The following is a 16359-nucleotide window of genomic DNA, read 5'->3' as shown; positions in this document are numbered from 1 at the left end:
TAGGATTTAAAATTTAGAATTAAAGGGTTTTGTACTTATTTGGTCTATGTTGTGTTATGGATAATATGCTATGGATAAAGATCTAACCAAATTTATGTATGTATATTTTGTATGAATAAACACAAGTAACTATCTATTAACAATACTGCAATTGATTATCCACTTATAATTGAACAAATGTTCAACGACTGATGGATACTGTATAATCTAAAAATTCATAAAAAATATAGCAATATGTATCTTAAAATGTAGAAAATATATAATCATAACATATTTTACATAAATAAATAGAAAATTTGTTTTATGATAACAAATAAATATATTTTACTTTGTTAAAGTGTTAACAACAAAAAAGAAGAGAAAAAGAGAGAAAAGAAGGAGACTGAACCGAAAGTATACCATGAGTGGAAAGTAGGTTTTTGTGACAGAACTCAACCGAAAGTGGGTTTTATGACATTCGCCCAATATTTATTTTGCTTTCTTGGGATTTTTATAAGAAAAAAAAAAGTGATCGGAGCGGTGAATCGTTAAGTCATGTCATCGATGACGGAGAACGAGAAGGAGAGAGATCCACAGCAAGAGATTGAAGAGACTACACCGCTGTTAGAAGAGTCTCAACCGGACGGTGAATTGAGATCGAAGACCGCGGCGGGGAAGATGCCGGAAGTGGAGATCCATTTGTATAAGAGTGGAAAAGGTCCGATCGATGTGTTCAAGTCAAATCTCGGCGGTTATGAGCAGGACCAGCTCGAGGTTCGATCTATTCTTGAGAAATATGGACTCAAATCCATCTTCGCTTTCAACGTCGAGAAAGGTCGTGCTGTTCCGATCCGATTTCACCCTAGGAATGGCCGGTCTGTGCTGCCTTACAGGGATGGTGCCGTCATTTACATCGACGGTGAACCTCAGGTAATCTCTGTTCCTATGTTTGAATCGTAGAATTGTGAGTTTGACTTAGGCAAGAGGAATTAGGAAAAGAGAACGATCTCCTTAGCTTTTAGTTGTAGTTCGCAACTGATTCTTAAACGAAGTGTTTTGAAATTGTGGTGGATTGTTCTATATGACATAGTAATGTTGAAATTACAAATGAACAACACCTAGGAAGTCACGATAGAAGTGTTGCTATACATCAGCTGGACCTGCTTTTATCGTTGTGGATAGTTGAATTACTCGACATTAGCTTTCTACATTCATTTGTGTTTATGATTTTCTTTTGCTTGTTATACATGTCATCAATAGTCTACGCTTCTTTACTCTTCAATTGCCCTGGAATTTTTCAATTCACTTGGATTGGATTCGGACCATTCAGTGTCTCATATAACCTTAACTTTATTCTTGCTGTAAGTAAACAAATTCTTGGAATTACACCTCTATGAACTACAAGACGCGTGTAAAAGACCATAGATTTACAAGATGCATGTAGAAACTAGAATGAATGACATGGTACTCTGAATTCGTTGGAGTAGAAGAAAGTCTCTGGATACTATGGTCGATGGTTATTAGAAGAGAAAAAAACGTTGAAAACATGCAGCTTTAATCATGTGATTCATCTGATGACACTATGTCTTTGAACACTTTTTGTTTTTGTTTTTCAGGACTCCCTGATCAAACCCATCACAAGAATCATTCTTGGAGTCGTGATTGTTACGCTCTTGATAACATTTTTATTGAAAGACCCTCCAGCGTGGATCAAAAACAACATCTCCATTGGAACTTTTCCTCCGTGGGTGCTCGCTTGCATAGTAATAGTATTCACTCGAGCTAGGAAGAGAACCAGAGATTTTTTAAGGAAGTATGGCTGGTGATATGATATCACAGACCCCTTACACAGGTCTCGTTTTAAATGTGGTCGAAATTGTAGTCTTTTCATCGACCATAGATATAGAGGTTCTCTTTGACCAAAAAAAAAAGATATAGAGGTTCTCTTGTCTTAACCCAACAAGTTCCTTTCTTTGGCAACACTCTTTTGTCTTTGATAAGCCTTGAGGCACCCATTTGCTTGCTTTCAGAACCAAGGAGAGAGCAAGCATTTTCTCAATCTGCATCTTGTTAAAATTTAATGGTTTTTTTGCATTTCCATGTGTAATGCAGTGTGGTCTTTATGGAAGCTGAAACTTGGTTTCTAAAAAACAAAGATTAGTAAAGCTACAAAGCCTGTCCATGTTTAATATATACATTGCTCCTGCCTCCTGGTAATTAACTTTCAAGCCTGATGATAACTTTCTTATTATTATTTTTGTTGTACTGTGGTAATTGGTATATATGTAAAATGATTTGTCTGCAATTTTAACATGAATTGGTCGACCTCACTCGTATGTAACCTACTAAGCTCTATGAACATCAATCTCTTTGATGAGTTAAAAAGAAAAGTACAGAAATTACTTATTTGTAGTAGAAAATAAGTACCAAGCTATTAGGAGGACAAAAGTTGGGACATAACGAGAACTCTTTTATTAACTTTTAATAAAGAATGATGAATTTCGTACATGCCCTGAAGACTTTTTCTGCATCCAAAATTGTCAATCCAAAATCCCAAAAAAAAAGTATATATATAATTTGATTAGATTAAATGAATTTTGGCATTAGTACCAATTCTCAAAAGTTGCACACACAATAAAGCAAAGAAAAAAAAACTACAATTTTATCATAAATTATCCTAAAATCTAATAACAAATGAAAATAATTAAATAAGTATGTGCATTCGATTAGTCTATATACAATATCATACATATTCAATATGTAACCAAATAACTATGTATCTGTGTAATTTTATTTTTAAAAAACACAAATTAGATGATATCAGATTTTTTTTTTGTACAGAAATCATCAATCCTAAATCAAATAGAAGAGTTTGTCCGTATCTATCGTGGTCAAAACTTTTTATAAATTTATTTATTTTCCGAAATGTACTTCTCTACTTGTGGGTTTGAATTGAGTACCATAACAAAGTTTGTCAAAAAAGAAAATATCTTAAAAAAAGTTTGGTCAAATCATAAACAATGAATAAATAGGTTACCATTTAAATGAATACTCTTCACGTTATTGCAAAAAAAAAAACACACAAAAACACATGAATCTTACGTGGCAAATGTACATTGGTCAAAATAACAAGAAATGCCCATAGGCCCACAGAAAGATCCAGATATAATAAAAAAAACTCGATCAAAAAATATCATACATATTCAATATATCACCAAATAATACACACAATACATCAAAGAAAAAAAAATTATAATTTTATCATAAACTATCCTAAACTCTAATAATAAATGAAAATAATTAAATAAGTCTGTGCATTCCATTAGTCTAATTACAATATCATACATATTCAATATATAACCAAATAACTATGTATCTGTGTAATTTTATTTTCAAAAAACATAAATTAGATGATATCAGATCTTTTTTTTGGTACAAAAATCATCAAATCCTAAATCAAAACTTTTTATAATTTTTTTTTTTTCGAAATGTACCTCTCTACGTGTGGGTTTGAGTTAAGTGACTTAACAAAAGTTTGGTCAAATCATAAACAACCAAAAAATAGGTTACCATTTGAATAAAGATTAAATAAAATATACTCTTCATGTTACTGCAAAAAAACACACAAAAAACATGGATCTTACGTGGCACTTGGAAAAACCCATAGGCCCACAGAAAAAATCCAGATATAATAAATAAATAAAACTCGGTCAAGAAAGCCACGTCAAATTGAACTCCGATCCGTAGGGACCGGTTCGTTAGCGAATGGTATAAATACAAACACCAAACTCGTCGCACCCTTTCGAGTCTCTTTACTCCTCTCTTTCTTATTCACCGGAGTAACCCAAAAAAGGAAAAAACACAAAAATAATAAAAAGGAAAATAAAACATAAAAAATCTTCCCCTAATTTTTTTTTTTTTTGTAAAACCACACAAACTTGGAAGAATTAATCTCTCTGCCTCTCTCTCAAACCAAAAAAAAAAAAAAAACCTAGAAGTCATCAAGAGACGCTATGGCGGCGGCGGTTGCATCTGGAATTGCCCCGACGACTGCTATGGTTGATCAGGTTCCTAATCAACCGCCCGTTACTACTCCTGCTCCTCCCGCGGCCGCTCCTTTCCCTGCTGTGAATCAGGTTGCTGCGGTTGCGGCTGCTGCTGTCGCTGCGGAAGCGTTGCAAACGCATCCAAACTCGTCGCTGTACGTCGGAGATTTAGATCCGAGTGTCAATGAGGCACATCTGTTTGATCTGTTTAGTTCAGTCGCTACTGTTCAGACAGTTAGGGTTTGTCGTGATTCGACTAGTCGCTCTCTTGGTTACGCTTACGTCAATTTCTCTAACCCTGAGGATGGTAAACAATTATATAATCCCTCTTTTATTTTTATATTCACTTTTGAGGAATTTAATATTATTATTATGGATTACGACACGACAGGATTGTAATGTATATATTGTTCATGTGTTTTGCTTTTGTTCTTATTTGGTGTTTTGTTATTATAATAAATTTGTGTTTTTTTGGTTGCTTGGATCAGCGAGTCAAGCGATGGAGAGTCTCAACTACACTCCAGTAAAAGACAGGCCTATAAGGATCATGCTCTCGAACCGTGATCCGAGCACTAGGTTGAGTGGAAAAGGCAACGTGTTCATCAAAAACCTTGATACATCGATAGATAACAAAGCCTTGTATGATACATTCTCGATTTTCGGGACTATTCTCTCTTGCAAGGTTGCAATGGACGTGGTGGGACGTTCGAAAGGGTATGGCTTTGTCCAGTTTGAGAAAGAGGAAGCCGCTCAGGCTGCTATTGACAAGCTCAACGGCATGCTGCTTAATGACAAGCAAGTCTTTGTTGGCCATTTTGTTCGCCGTCAGGACAGGTCCCGTAGTGAAAGCGGTGCGTTGCCTCGTTTCACCAACGTTTATGTCAAGAACCTCCCTAAAGAGATCACTGATGTTGAGCTTAAGAAGACGTTTGGGAAGTATGGTGATATCTCTAGTGCGGTTGTGATGAAGGACCAGGGTGGGGTATCTAGGTGTTTTGGGTTTGTAAACTTTGAGAGCCCTGAAGCTGCTGCGGTTGCGGTTGAGAAGATGAATGGTATTAGCCTCGGAGAGGATGTGTTGTTTGTTGGAAGGGCTCAGAAGAAGTCGGAGAGGGAAGAGGAATTGAGGAGGAAGTTTGAGCAAGAGAGGCTTAGCAGGATTGAGAAATTGCAAGGATCCAATCTGTATCTGAAAAACCTTGATGATAGTGTGAATGATGAGAAGCTCAAGGAGATGTTCTCTGAGTACGGGAATGTTACCTCTTGCAAGGTTTTTCATTATCTCTACATGATCTTCAATAGTTTATTTTGCATACATTGAACTGAAGCGTTTTGTTATATTTAGGTTATGATGAACGCTCAAGGTTTGAGCAGAGGGTTTGGATTTGTTGCTTATTCTAATCCTGAAGAAGCTTTAAGAGCTGTAAGTTTCCAACTGAATTCACTATCTTTCAACATATACATATATATTTCAATCTAATTTTAATGTTCATTGGGGATGATGATTATATGCAGTTGAATGAAATGAATGGGAAGATGATTGGAAGGAAACCTCTTTACATTGCATTGGCTCAGCGCAAGGAAGAGAGACGTGCGCACCTTCAGGTTCTTAATTAGCCCACTTCTCTTTCTCTGTATGAACTATATATTGTAGATTGCACCCTTGTGACACTGATTTTTAAACTCTTTGTATACATTCTCTTGTTTCAGAGTCTGTTTACTCACATCAGATCACCTGGGACCATGTCGCCAATTCCATCACCAATGCCTGGGTTTCACCATCACCCACCAGGAGGTCCAATGTCAGGACCACACCATCCAGTGTTCATAGGGCAGAACGGTCAAGGTCTGGTGCCGTCACAGCCTATGGGGTATGGGTACAACCTTCAGTTCATGGCTGGGGTGCGTCCAGGTGCAGGCCAGGCCAACTTCATGATGCCTTTCCCTTTTCAAAGGCAAACTCAGCCTGGTCCCCGTGTCGGGTTCAGGCGTGGTCTTCCTGGTAACATGCAGCAGCACTTCCAGCAACAACAAGTAAAGTTTTATCATAAGTTCTTATATGTCTTTTAGCGAGTTTGTTATCTTAAAACAATCATACGAACTTGAATTTGTTGGTATTTGTTATTTATCTTTGGAAATGTCAGATGTTGCAGCAAAACCCAAGCTCGGGAATGAGATACATGGGAGGCGTTGGCAACAGGAGGAACGGGATGGAAGCATCTGCTCCTCAAGGCAATATCCCTTTGCCATTGAATGCATCTGCAATCTCTCACAATGCTCCTCAACACCCGCACAAGCCTGCTATCATTCCCATTTCTAAGCTCACATCTGAATTGGCTTCAGCTAGCCCCGACGAACACCCACAGGTTTGTCTCCTATCTATCTTTCTCGTATTTTGGCCATTGCATTATTAGTAGATTTGTTAACTATATTATTGCATTTTGAATTTTTGACAGATGCTTGGGGAGAATCTTTACCCACTTGTGGAGCAGCATGAGCCAGTTCATGCAGCTAAAGTTACTGGTATGTTGCTGGAGATGGATCAAGCAGAGATCTTGCACCTTCTTGAGTCACCTGAAGCTCTTAAGGCCAAAGTCTCCGAGGCTCTGGCTGTTCTCAGGCTCTCTGCAAATCCACCACCAACTGGGTCATCGGTCGATGACCAGTTTGCTCTCTCCTCAACCGAGTGAACCTACTGTTTACTCAAGACAATATTCATTTGGCTTTCTTAGACAGGAACTCCTTAACTAGTTTTTTTTTCTTTCTCTCCTTTGCAACTTCTCTTTGATAGGTTTGTTTTGAGTTTCTTACTCTTAGCATTAAGACAGTTCTTTTTCTAGTTTCGTTTGGAGTCTACTTGATGAATTAAAACCCTTTTGCATCTCTAAATCGTTTCAGAATCTTTTACATTTTGCATCATCTAATAATCTGCAGCCTGGTTAAACATAGTAATTAATACCTTTGGTCACATGAAATCTGGATGTACCTCCTCTTCCACCATCTGGCATTCCGTACTCATCTCCATTACTGCTTTGTCCCATTCTCCTACATCATCATCCTTCAATCCCTTCTTTCCACCAAATCGTGGTGGTGCCTGGTGTTCTCCTTCGTCATCGATCAAGTAGGCATCCCATTTTGAAGCTGGCTTCGTATCTCTTTCTGACTCTGCTTCTAAATCTCTCTGTTCTATGTCCTCCTTCCTCATCATTACTTCATCTGCAACACATTCAAAGGCACACTTATTGAAAGCATCACTTAGTTAATAAAAAAACCATTCATGCATTCTACCAGAACAGTGTCTGAGAGTATACACACTACACAACATTCGTAGCGGCTTTACCTGAACCCCTCTTCCCGGAACAAAAATCTGGCTTTTTGACGGTGCGTCTAGATAAGGGAGGCTTGAAAAGGCCATAACCATCACCTCCTCCTGTCACTGCTGATGATCCACCAGGACTAGAATATTTGATCAGCTTTGGCCTTTTGAACATGTCTTTGGGCATCTCAGTCACAATCTTCACATCTACAACAAAATATCAAAATCAATTTGACTATATACAAATAACATGTCCAATTAACACAACTGATTCCATCAATTTAGACTTACCGTCTTCTTCTTCTCCTCCAGTTAATCTCGAGCAATCATTTGACAAATCGCAATCGAGGTACTCACTCCAATCAGATCGCTTCTTCTCACGAACATCTAAAACCTCCTCATCATCAACCTCTACTTTAACATCAACTTCCGAACACGAATCTACAATACCAAGTGCCTCGTCATCGCTAACTTTGCGAGACATATTAAACGATTGGACGAAGAAACGAAGATCCTTAGCCTTATAACCCTGAGCAAACACTTTTTTCACTGATTGCTTCTGATTACAAACCACACAAACCCACTTGTTGCTGCTCTTCTTCTTCTGCTTCACCTATACGATCCCCAAAACCAAAATCCCTATAAAAAAAACTAACCAATATACGCAAAATTAACAGAGATAGAGAAGAAGAAAGAGCGATAGAGTTTGAACCTGCATCGTTGAACACTCGAAACATTGTAGAGCGATGAAGACTGTACTCGCCATCTTCGTCTTCGTCTGCGTCTCTCTCTCTCTAGGGATTTCGATTATTTGTTTTTATTTAAAATGAATTTTCAATTTTTTTTTGGTTCTAGCGCCAATTTGGCGAAATTTTGTACCGGGTTTGGTTTAATAGATTCGGTTTGATATGTTGGCAATTTCCAGACTATTTTGTATCGGATTCGGTTAAGCTCCCGCGTTTTGTACAGTTAACCCTAAAATCCCAAATCCTAATCTTTTTTCGTGAAGAAGATGATGGCGCAAGAGAAGCACATAGAGAAGGTGCTTTTTAGTGCCGAAGTAATAGCGGAGCGGGTGGGTCAGCTTGGATCCGAGATTACTTCTGATTTTTCCGGTGAATCGGAATCGCCAGTGTTCGTCGGTGTAGCTACCGGTGCTTGCGTCTTCTTGGCCGATCTCGTTAGGCGAGTGGACTTGCCTATCGCTATCGATTTCATTAGAGCTGAGTCTTATGGGTCTGGTACTGTCTCTAGTGGAACTCCTAGGATTTCATTTGACTTGAAGCTTGACATCACGGACAAGCATGTTGTCTTGGTAATCTCCTTCCCCCCTTCATGTAAATTTCTCTGGAATTTGGGTGTGTTATGTGTTCTCATCAGTTTCTTTAGAACTTGAGTTTCCAGATTCATATGGATTTCATGAAAAGTTTGTGTTTTACAGCTTAAAATTACTGTGTGTTGGATGGTTACTGATATTGAAGTCTTACCTATGGAGTTTTTGAACATTTGAAGAAGAAGATATGCAAATTGTGATGTAATTAACATTTTAGACAGTACACTAATCTGATGTTTTCACGTTGCTCATTTGATGATAGTATTGTTAATCTTGGAAATTTCACCGCCTCTTTAGTTCACCAGCTTATATGTGTTTTCTTAAAGGTTGAGGACATTGTGGATACCGGGAATACACTCAACTGCTTGATCGAGCACTTGAAAGCGAAGAAGGCATCATCTGTTTCAGTTTGCACTCTACTAGACAAGCCATCTAGAAGAAAGGTTCATTTTAAGCTGGTTGGAAAGGGCAAATTGTACGTTGGTTTTGAAGTAAGCTGTTTCTTGTTTCTCTCTAATCATTATATGTCTGTTTAAACAAAATTATTTGTTGGTGTTAGGAACTAGCCTCACTTAAGAATATATATTCTATGGCTTTGTGTTGAACATGTGTTGTTGTATATTTTGAACATGCGCAGTGTCCCGATGAATTTGCCGTGGGCTATGGCATGGACTTTGCAGAACAATACCGCAACCTATCTTACATTGGCGTATTGAAGCCTGAATATTACATGAATTGAAAAAGTCGGTTCATCTTAAAAGGAGCTCATACTTCTAAAATATGACTGGGCAACACCAAAGTCATGACATCTTTTATGACTTGCCCCTGTATTACTGTTCAAAGCACACCAAAGTTATTCTACACTTGTGATTCTGATGTAAAAGCTAATGCAATTTGGTGTATATGTTATATTATGATTTATGAATGTCTTGAGAAAGAGCTTCGTACAATTCATATTTCCTTAAATCTGTTAATTATAGAAAATCATAGAGCAATGTACCATACATTGTATATTCCAAGAAATAGATGCAAACAAACAAATAATAAGTAGGTTTTAGCCTTTCTCTTTTACTTCCATGTGAGCAAAGGAAGAGAGTTTTTGGCCGGAGGAACAACTTGTCCATCAGCGTCATACAATATAACACCGAAGAAATCTGGAAGCTGGCATTTGCCTCCCATGAGAATGTTCTTCTGCCACAGCGGACCTCGTCTCTGATCCCCACTCAAGAGCATGCTTGGTTCACCATCGTATGGCTCATAAATACCACCATTGTTCATCATCATCATAGTCCTGTCGTTTTGGAGATGTATAACAGGGTCATGATACCTTGAGCCATAACATGCAGTCCAACGAAAAAGTTTCCTCTTCGAACGAGAAGCAAGGCTAGCCAAACGGATGCTTGCGGAGGCTAAACCCATCTTGAATATTGTAAGGGGCTTTGTGCCAGATGGTGGAACGGTGGTATCCATTGGATGTGGTCTAAAAGGCAAGATTGTTGGTGTTGCAGCTCAAGGGTTTGTGGGTTGATGATACTGTGTTTGAGCTCAAAGGTTTATGTAAGAGTCTGGTTTGCGTAAAAGTCAAAATGGAAATGGAGTGGTTCGCCAATGGAGAGGTCAGTGAGAACTAAAAACCTTCTAGTTTATTAATGGTTCAGGTGCTTCTGTGGTTTGGTTGATTAGTTTGACTTTGACCATCATCACCTGTCTTATTCTGACTTCTGGATCTCATGGTGGGCTTAATTATGAAACCCATTAGGCCCAAATGATCTCTTCGTCTTCATGATGCAACCTGTAGTAGTTTTGAACAAAAATCTCAAATTGCCCCACTTATCTCCGCCGCCGACCTAGCCGGCGGATTCATATCAGAAGACACCTAACCATGCGTCTTCACTCAGCAATTACTCTCCGGAACTTCTTCACCAGAAAGCCTCTCCGAATCCATCAGAATCTAAGCATTATATCTTCTCCGGTCACCATAAACTCGCTAGCCTATGTCTCAGGTCCATCACCGTCTCACTATTCGAAATCAAGTCTCTCAGAATCTTCATCATCATCTACTAGCTCACGAATTCTCCGTACCCCAAACGCGTCATTCTCCAAGTCCTTCCTCGAGAATCAGAGGAGATTCAGCAGCGGCGGCGGCGGCGGCGGCTCACCGCCAGATGTGAACAAGGTAGTGGACGAGATCAACCTCAAGTTTGCTGAAGCTCGTGAGGAGATCGAAATGGCTATGGATTCGAAAGAGACGGTTTACTTCAACGAAGAGGCAGAGTGCGCGAGAGCCGCCGTGACTGAGGTTTTGGAGTTGTTTGAAGGTTTGCTCGGAAAGGTAACAGAGAAAGAGAAAGCTTCTCTGCAGCGATCCATGGGACTCAAGATCGAACAGCTCAAAGCTGAGCTTCAACAGCTTAACGAATGATCCATTGAGGTCAGCTGAAATTTTCATCTTCTTCACCGGATTGGTCACTGAGCTATTTATTTATCATATTTATGTGCTTCAATAAATTTAGGCCCTAAGCCTTTGTTGTTCTTTTTTGGATTAGAGAATAGAGCAATGAAACAATCTCTTGTTATAAGTTCAGTGAGCTTCTTTGTGTGTTTTAATCTTTACATAGATACATCTTTTCTATAAAGAAACAACAAGCTTTATCAGGAGGAAACATTTACTCATAATAATACATAGTCCCAAAATTTCAAATACAAAAAGTCATTGTACAACAGGTTAACAATATTTTGTCACTGACTCTCAAACTTGAACCAGTCCCAGTTAGCATAGATTTCTTCATCCTTGCCCTGAGGGAAACTGCTTGTGATTGGAGGACGATCAGAAATCGGGATTGTAGCCACTGAAGGCATCTTTTCTCTATACTTCTTTGCCATCTCTTCAGCTTCTGTAAACACTTTCTGCATTGACAAAATCGCGGTATATGAAATGGCGTTTTTAGTGATTGGTATTAAGAGGATAAGTTATGTGCATAGATTAAAAGATTTGCTATACCTCTTTGTTTGAGATGAACAAACCCGGTTCGCTTTCAAGATCTGCAATGCTGTATAGAGTACAATAGAGGAAGATGGTTTAGTTGTTACCGAGGAGGACTAGTGAATTTTAGAAGTTGCGTTTCTGTTGAAGGATTTTAACCTGAGAGAGATCTTGTCTGGAAATAGAGATTTCACAACCAGAACCTTCACGCTTTCGTCCACTTGAAGCACATCATTTACCGATCCAAGTCTTCTGCGAGTTATGTTTGAAATGTGTAGCAGTCCACTGTGGAAACATGTATTGGCAAACGGAATGAATACAAAAACTATAGTCACTAAGAAGAAGGACGAATTATGGAAGCAAAACATTAACTAACCTTCTGCTACTATCCCCAAGTTTGACTTGAGCTCCATATGGTAAGATTTTGGCAACTGTTCCTTCTAAGAGTGTTCCTTCTTTAAGGTACAGCTTCTCCTGAGACATCATTATGCGATAGATCATTAGTCTCCTTGTTGGGTTTTTCTTATAAAGACAAGACAAAAGGGAAACTAACCCAGGCTACTTTTTCACTCAGTATCAAGTCGTTTTTGTCTTCGTTCAATCGCGTAATCTGCACAAAGAGTCTACGACCCACCTGAACCACGAAAAAAAAAACCTGAGAAAACGCAGAACCATGTAACCAAAAAGCCTACTGCGATTCAGCAGAAAACAAAATTGTTATAGTGGAAGAAGAAACTCTTGCTTTACGTTTTCCTTCAACTCAGTGAAACTGTTCACTTTCTTCACCAGTTCTTGCTTTGGAATAAAAGCTCTCAAACCCTGAAATTAAAGAAACACAAAAGATACACTTGAGGTATGGAATCTAAGCACATGTGAAGCCCAATTCAAGACGAGGTACCTCAATTCTGGTGAGAAGCCCTCCTGTATTCCACTCTGTAATCTTAACTTCAATAGGCTCATTAAGTTGCTTAATCTGCCACAGAACAATTACACTCTTCATTAGAAGATCCTTATAGATAGTACCTCAGCATCTAAACAATACAAAACACTTCAAAACCAAAGAACAGTCTTTGAATCCAGCGTACGAATAAAAAATCAAGGAACAAGAAAAGAACCTGCCTCACTCGATGCCAAGCGATTCTCCGAAAATAACGCCTAGAAGAAAGCAAAGGTCTCCCACTCAACGTCCTCCCTAAAACCTCGGCGAAAACAACCGTACCAATCTCCACCACCGGCCTACCTTGCTTAGCAAATTCCGCAATCTCAACACCACCATCATCATCACCATCCTTAACAATCCCCATTTTCCCATTAACCAAAAACTCTTCAGCATCATACTTCAAATCACACAGCAAGTAATCCAACTCTTTATCATACAAAGGAAGTATCTCTTTCGTCAACATAGTTCCCAACATATCCGCACCTATACTCACATCAAGCTTATTCTCATTACCTGAAACCACAACACCAACCACAAAATCACCTTGCTTAGGATCGTAATACTCTACACTGACTCTACCAGTCTCCTCCTCCTCTGAAACTTCTTCCGATTCATCTCCTTCTTCTTCTTCCGGTTTGAAGAATTTCAAAAACGGCTCGAGGATCTCGTCATCGGCTGCTTTACCATTCTCCTTCTCATTCTCTGATTTCGCTACAGGACTCGGCTTGTTCAATAGCTCAAGCTCCTCCTCTTCCTCCTCCGCAACGATTCCTCCGTTTTCAACACCGTCTCGTGAGCAAAATCTAATCCCATAAGCTCCACGAACAGCGAAATCGCGACAAATTGCGAAACTACGAAACCGAAAAGGGATTAGGGTTTCGCAAAATCGAAACTGCGAAGCTTTCTCCGATGCTCTAAAATTGATACATTCTCTCACATCACCACCGGAGCTACGGATCGACGACGACGAAGCAGTGAGTATAGGAAGAAGAGACTTACATGGCTGACTGAGAAGCGTTTGCATTTTTTTCTTTCTTCTTTTTCTTCTCTTATCTTCAAACGGTTCTTTTTATCTTTTTATTTTCTTCACTTTTATCAAAATTGCCCTCTATTTTAACAAAACTTATCAATAGGGATACTAAGTTTTAGATGTGACAATGAAACCCACTCAGCTATTGGAATTGGAGAGAGGACCGACAGCTCAGAAAGAAGCCCAAACATATGATAATGGACCTAATTAAATTGTGTGGTTAGATGTCAAATAATAATGGACCCGTCGTTCCTAAATGGACCGTCGCATTTATTAAACTCATGTTATTAATAATAACGTTTTAAAATAATGCGGTCGGCGCGATACGATTTAAATGCATAACGACGTCTCTAGAGACTGTATTAATCTAAAGTTGGTATGTACGAACATTTTAATGAACACTCGTTGGTTTATATCTAAAGAAACCATATTCTAAATTCTAACCAAACAAACAAAACCCATCATACCATCTAAAAGTTGGTATGTACGAAAATTTATTATTAAAAAATATTTTGATTGATATTCAAATTCGAATAAAAACCAAAACCATAACAAATCATCCATATTTATTTCCAATATGATATTTTAAATCATATCTATAGTTTATCCTTAAAAGTTAAAACTACTTTTTAATTTAAATCATTATCATCTACCGAATTATTTATTAAACAAATGTACATAAGTAGATATAATTTGTGTAAAATATGTCAAGTGATAATATCTGTGAATAAAATAAAATAATATATACTAATAAAGGTTTTCTTTACATACCAAAGCTTAAGAGCCCCCAAAAGAAGAAACAAAATTAAAAACTCGAACAAAAACTGTATATGAACACTCCTGTTTTATATACTCAACTCAACTAAAAAACACCTAATGGTAAAATCCTATAAAAATGAATAAAACTTAATAATGTACGAGGAAATTACTCTATTGCTTACACATCGTTTGCGTCGGCCAATAAAAAACAATATATTCGCATTCAATTTCAATATGGTACACAAAATTCAGAAGTTTTTTAAAAATTAAATGAAAAAGAAGTTTTGTTCATATATACATTTGGATTTGGATCATAGTGAAAAATAATAAACACTAGACAACGATTAGACAAACTGCATAATTTCAAATCCCCATTATTAAAAAAAGTGGGGATGAGATGATGCTTCATACTAGTACTTTGTTTATGTGATGATCAAAGTTCTAACCTGACGACAACCCATCAGCACGGCAAAATCATAACTTCGATTTAATTTACATAATTGTGACTATCATGAAAGCTCTATACAAATAAAAACTCACCGATCGAGTATTATGATTAATCGCCGCTTTGCCACCTATCAGAAATGAAATAATTAATTATGCGTACTCAATGTTTAATTAATCAGTGAGTCATTGTCAATCGTATCTATAAAAAATAAAATAAAACTATATATAAAAAACTCAAACCAATAATTTAGTGATTGCTGATTAGCATCCGAATTTAATATTGTTCCCTCGTAGTACACTGATTTAATAGATGCTTAGATTGAGATTAGTGGTCACAAAACCTAACAGTATTTAGGCTGTATTCGGCTAAACAAACGTTTGTGGTTGACATAAGATGCAAGTTTATATTGGGCGATCGAAAAAGTTGGATAAACGTTCCAAAATGTTACCACTATCTTGTTCTCTTACCAATAAGAAAATACCAATATAAGTGTAACTATATGTTTTGCGTTAAACTATGATATTAATTTTTATCACGATACGTATGTGAAATAATGAACGAGGGTAATCATCGCTATAGAGATAAGTTTAAAAAATGGAGTATGTATGAGGTACAAGTCTCCTCCCCACCTTAATAGTTTATATATCGATCATCTCCTCTTCCGGTAATAACGAGCTCAACTTTGGTCTTAAAGTTTATATAAAAATCACAGATCAAATGAGCATTCGACACGACAACATTTAAACAACGAATCAATATTTGGACTTAATTTGTGGGGGTACGTCAAATAACATGTGGTAACATGTACCACAAAGCTGTTGTGGTTACAAAAACTGGAGGTCCAACAGGCGAAAATGTCTCCATCTGCCATCGGTATATGTTTTTGTTTCTTCGCCTGTTAAACAAATGATGTCAATGGCGTTTAGTAACACTATTTTACCTTTGAAATTTCTGTTTTACCAGTTGTCTGTCACTCACGAGGAAAAAAGTTATGTTCCAACTTTTTTGACGTTAAAAAACAAAGAATAGTGTAAAGGTGTAGTTGACTAGTTGGTAATCTTTTGTAATCCTCTTAACTATTTTGTCATCATTTACCAAATCTTTCTACTTAAAAAGGTTTATGGTACTGCTAATTGGAGTATTGCACCAACAAAACAAAAATTTTAAAACATTGTTAAAAATGTTTTCAAATATCAATTTTTCAGTCAGTTCTTGGAAATTACTTTGTATTCTTCAGTAAATGAAGGTAATTTTAACCCCATAAAATAGTTCATATCTTTTTTCTTTTTTCTTGCAAAAGTAGTTTTCATAGATATCTTTTAAAACTAGTACACCTTCAGTTTCTTCTTTCCTTATAATTCTTGAAAGTTTATGTTTATATTCCCCTAATAATAATAGCTGAACCCCATATTTCTTGTTGGTTGGACGGATCTAGAAATGGGAAACCTAATTTTGACTTTTTTATCCTAAACAAATTATACCCACAACAATGCACCTAAATTAGAAAAAAAAAAAAAAAAAAAAA

The 16359-nt window shown here is 37.4% G+C and overlaps 7 protein-coding genes across 8 annotated transcripts; 4 read left to right on the top strand and 3 right to left on the bottom strand.

The window, feature by feature from the left end:
- Positions 465–2183, top strand: LOC104751016. The gene is made up of 2 exons (XM_010472884.2): positions 465–909; positions 1596–2183. The coding sequence occupies exons 1-2, from the start codon at positions 535–537 to the stop codon at positions 1803–1805; spliced, it is 585 nt and encodes a 194-aa protein (XP_010471186.1). The 5' UTR covers positions 465–534; the 3' UTR covers positions 1806–2183.
- On the top strand, positions 3801–6927 carry LOC104751014 (polyadenylate-binding protein 5). 2 transcript variants are annotated; one of them, XM_010472882.2, is made up of 7 exons: positions 3801–4332; positions 4514–5295; positions 5371–5448; positions 5541–5630; positions 5736–6059; positions 6179–6391; positions 6482–6927. In XM_010472882.2, exons 1-7 carry the CDS (start codon positions 3993–3995, stop codon positions 6713–6715), a joined length of 2061 nt encoding a protein of 686 aa, XP_010471184.1. In that variant the 5' UTR covers positions 3801–3992; the 3' UTR covers positions 6716–6927. The 2 variants fall into 2 exon arrangements, with proteins under 2 accessions (XP_010471184.1, XP_010471183.1); XM_010472881.2 differs by having other exon boundaries at positions 6170–6391.
- On the bottom strand, positions 6883–8177 carry LOC104751015 (UPF0544 protein C5orf45 homolog). Its single transcript, XM_010472883.2, has 4 exons — positions 8054–8177; positions 7633–7954; positions 7366–7548; positions 6883–7241 (listed from the first exon to the last, which is right to left on the bottom strand). The coding sequence occupies exons 1-4, from the start codon at positions 8105–8107 to the stop codon at positions 6991–6993; spliced, it is 810 nt and encodes a 269-aa protein (XP_010471185.1). The 5' UTR covers positions 8108–8177; the 3' UTR covers positions 6883–6990.
- On the top strand, positions 8302–9630 carry LOC104751013 (hypoxanthine-guanine phosphoribosyltransferase). The gene is made up of 3 exons (XM_010472880.2): positions 8302–8656; positions 9001–9165; positions 9312–9630. Exons 1-3 carry the CDS (start codon positions 8354–8356, stop codon positions 9411–9413), a joined length of 570 nt encoding a protein of 189 aa, XP_010471182.1. The 5' UTR covers positions 8302–8353; the 3' UTR covers positions 9414–9630.
- Positions 9738–10382, bottom strand: LOC104751012. Its single transcript, XM_010472879.2, has one exon. It carries the CDS (start codon positions 10142–10144, stop codon positions 9743–9745), a length of 402 nt encoding a protein of 133 aa, XP_010471181.1. The 5' UTR covers positions 10145–10382; the 3' UTR covers positions 9738–9742.
- On the top strand, positions 10525–11337 carry LOC104751010. The gene has a single exon (XM_010472877.2). It carries the CDS (start codon positions 10557–10559, stop codon positions 11094–11096), a length of 540 nt encoding a protein of 179 aa, XP_010471179.1. The 5' UTR covers positions 10525–10556; the 3' UTR covers positions 11097–11337.
- LOC104751011 lies at positions 11323–13634 on the bottom strand. The gene is made up of 8 exons (XM_010472878.1): positions 12773–13634; positions 12556–12630; positions 12405–12476; positions 12211–12291; positions 12034–12131; positions 11817–11942; positions 11676–11724; positions 11323–11581 (listed from the first exon to the last, which is right to left on the bottom strand). The coding sequence occupies exons 1-8, from the start codon at positions 13619–13621 to the stop codon at positions 11414–11416; spliced, it is 1518 nt and encodes a 505-aa protein (XP_010471180.1). The 5' UTR covers positions 13622–13634; the 3' UTR covers positions 11323–11413.

Source organism: Camelina sativa, chromosome 16 (assembly GCF_000633955.1).
Source record: "Camelina sativa cultivar DH55 chromosome 16, Cs, whole genome shotgun sequence".
NCBI lineage: Eukaryota > Viridiplantae > Streptophyta > Magnoliopsida > Brassicales > Brassicaceae > Camelina > Camelina sativa.
This window is presented reverse-complemented; position numbering and strand designations above follow the sequence as displayed.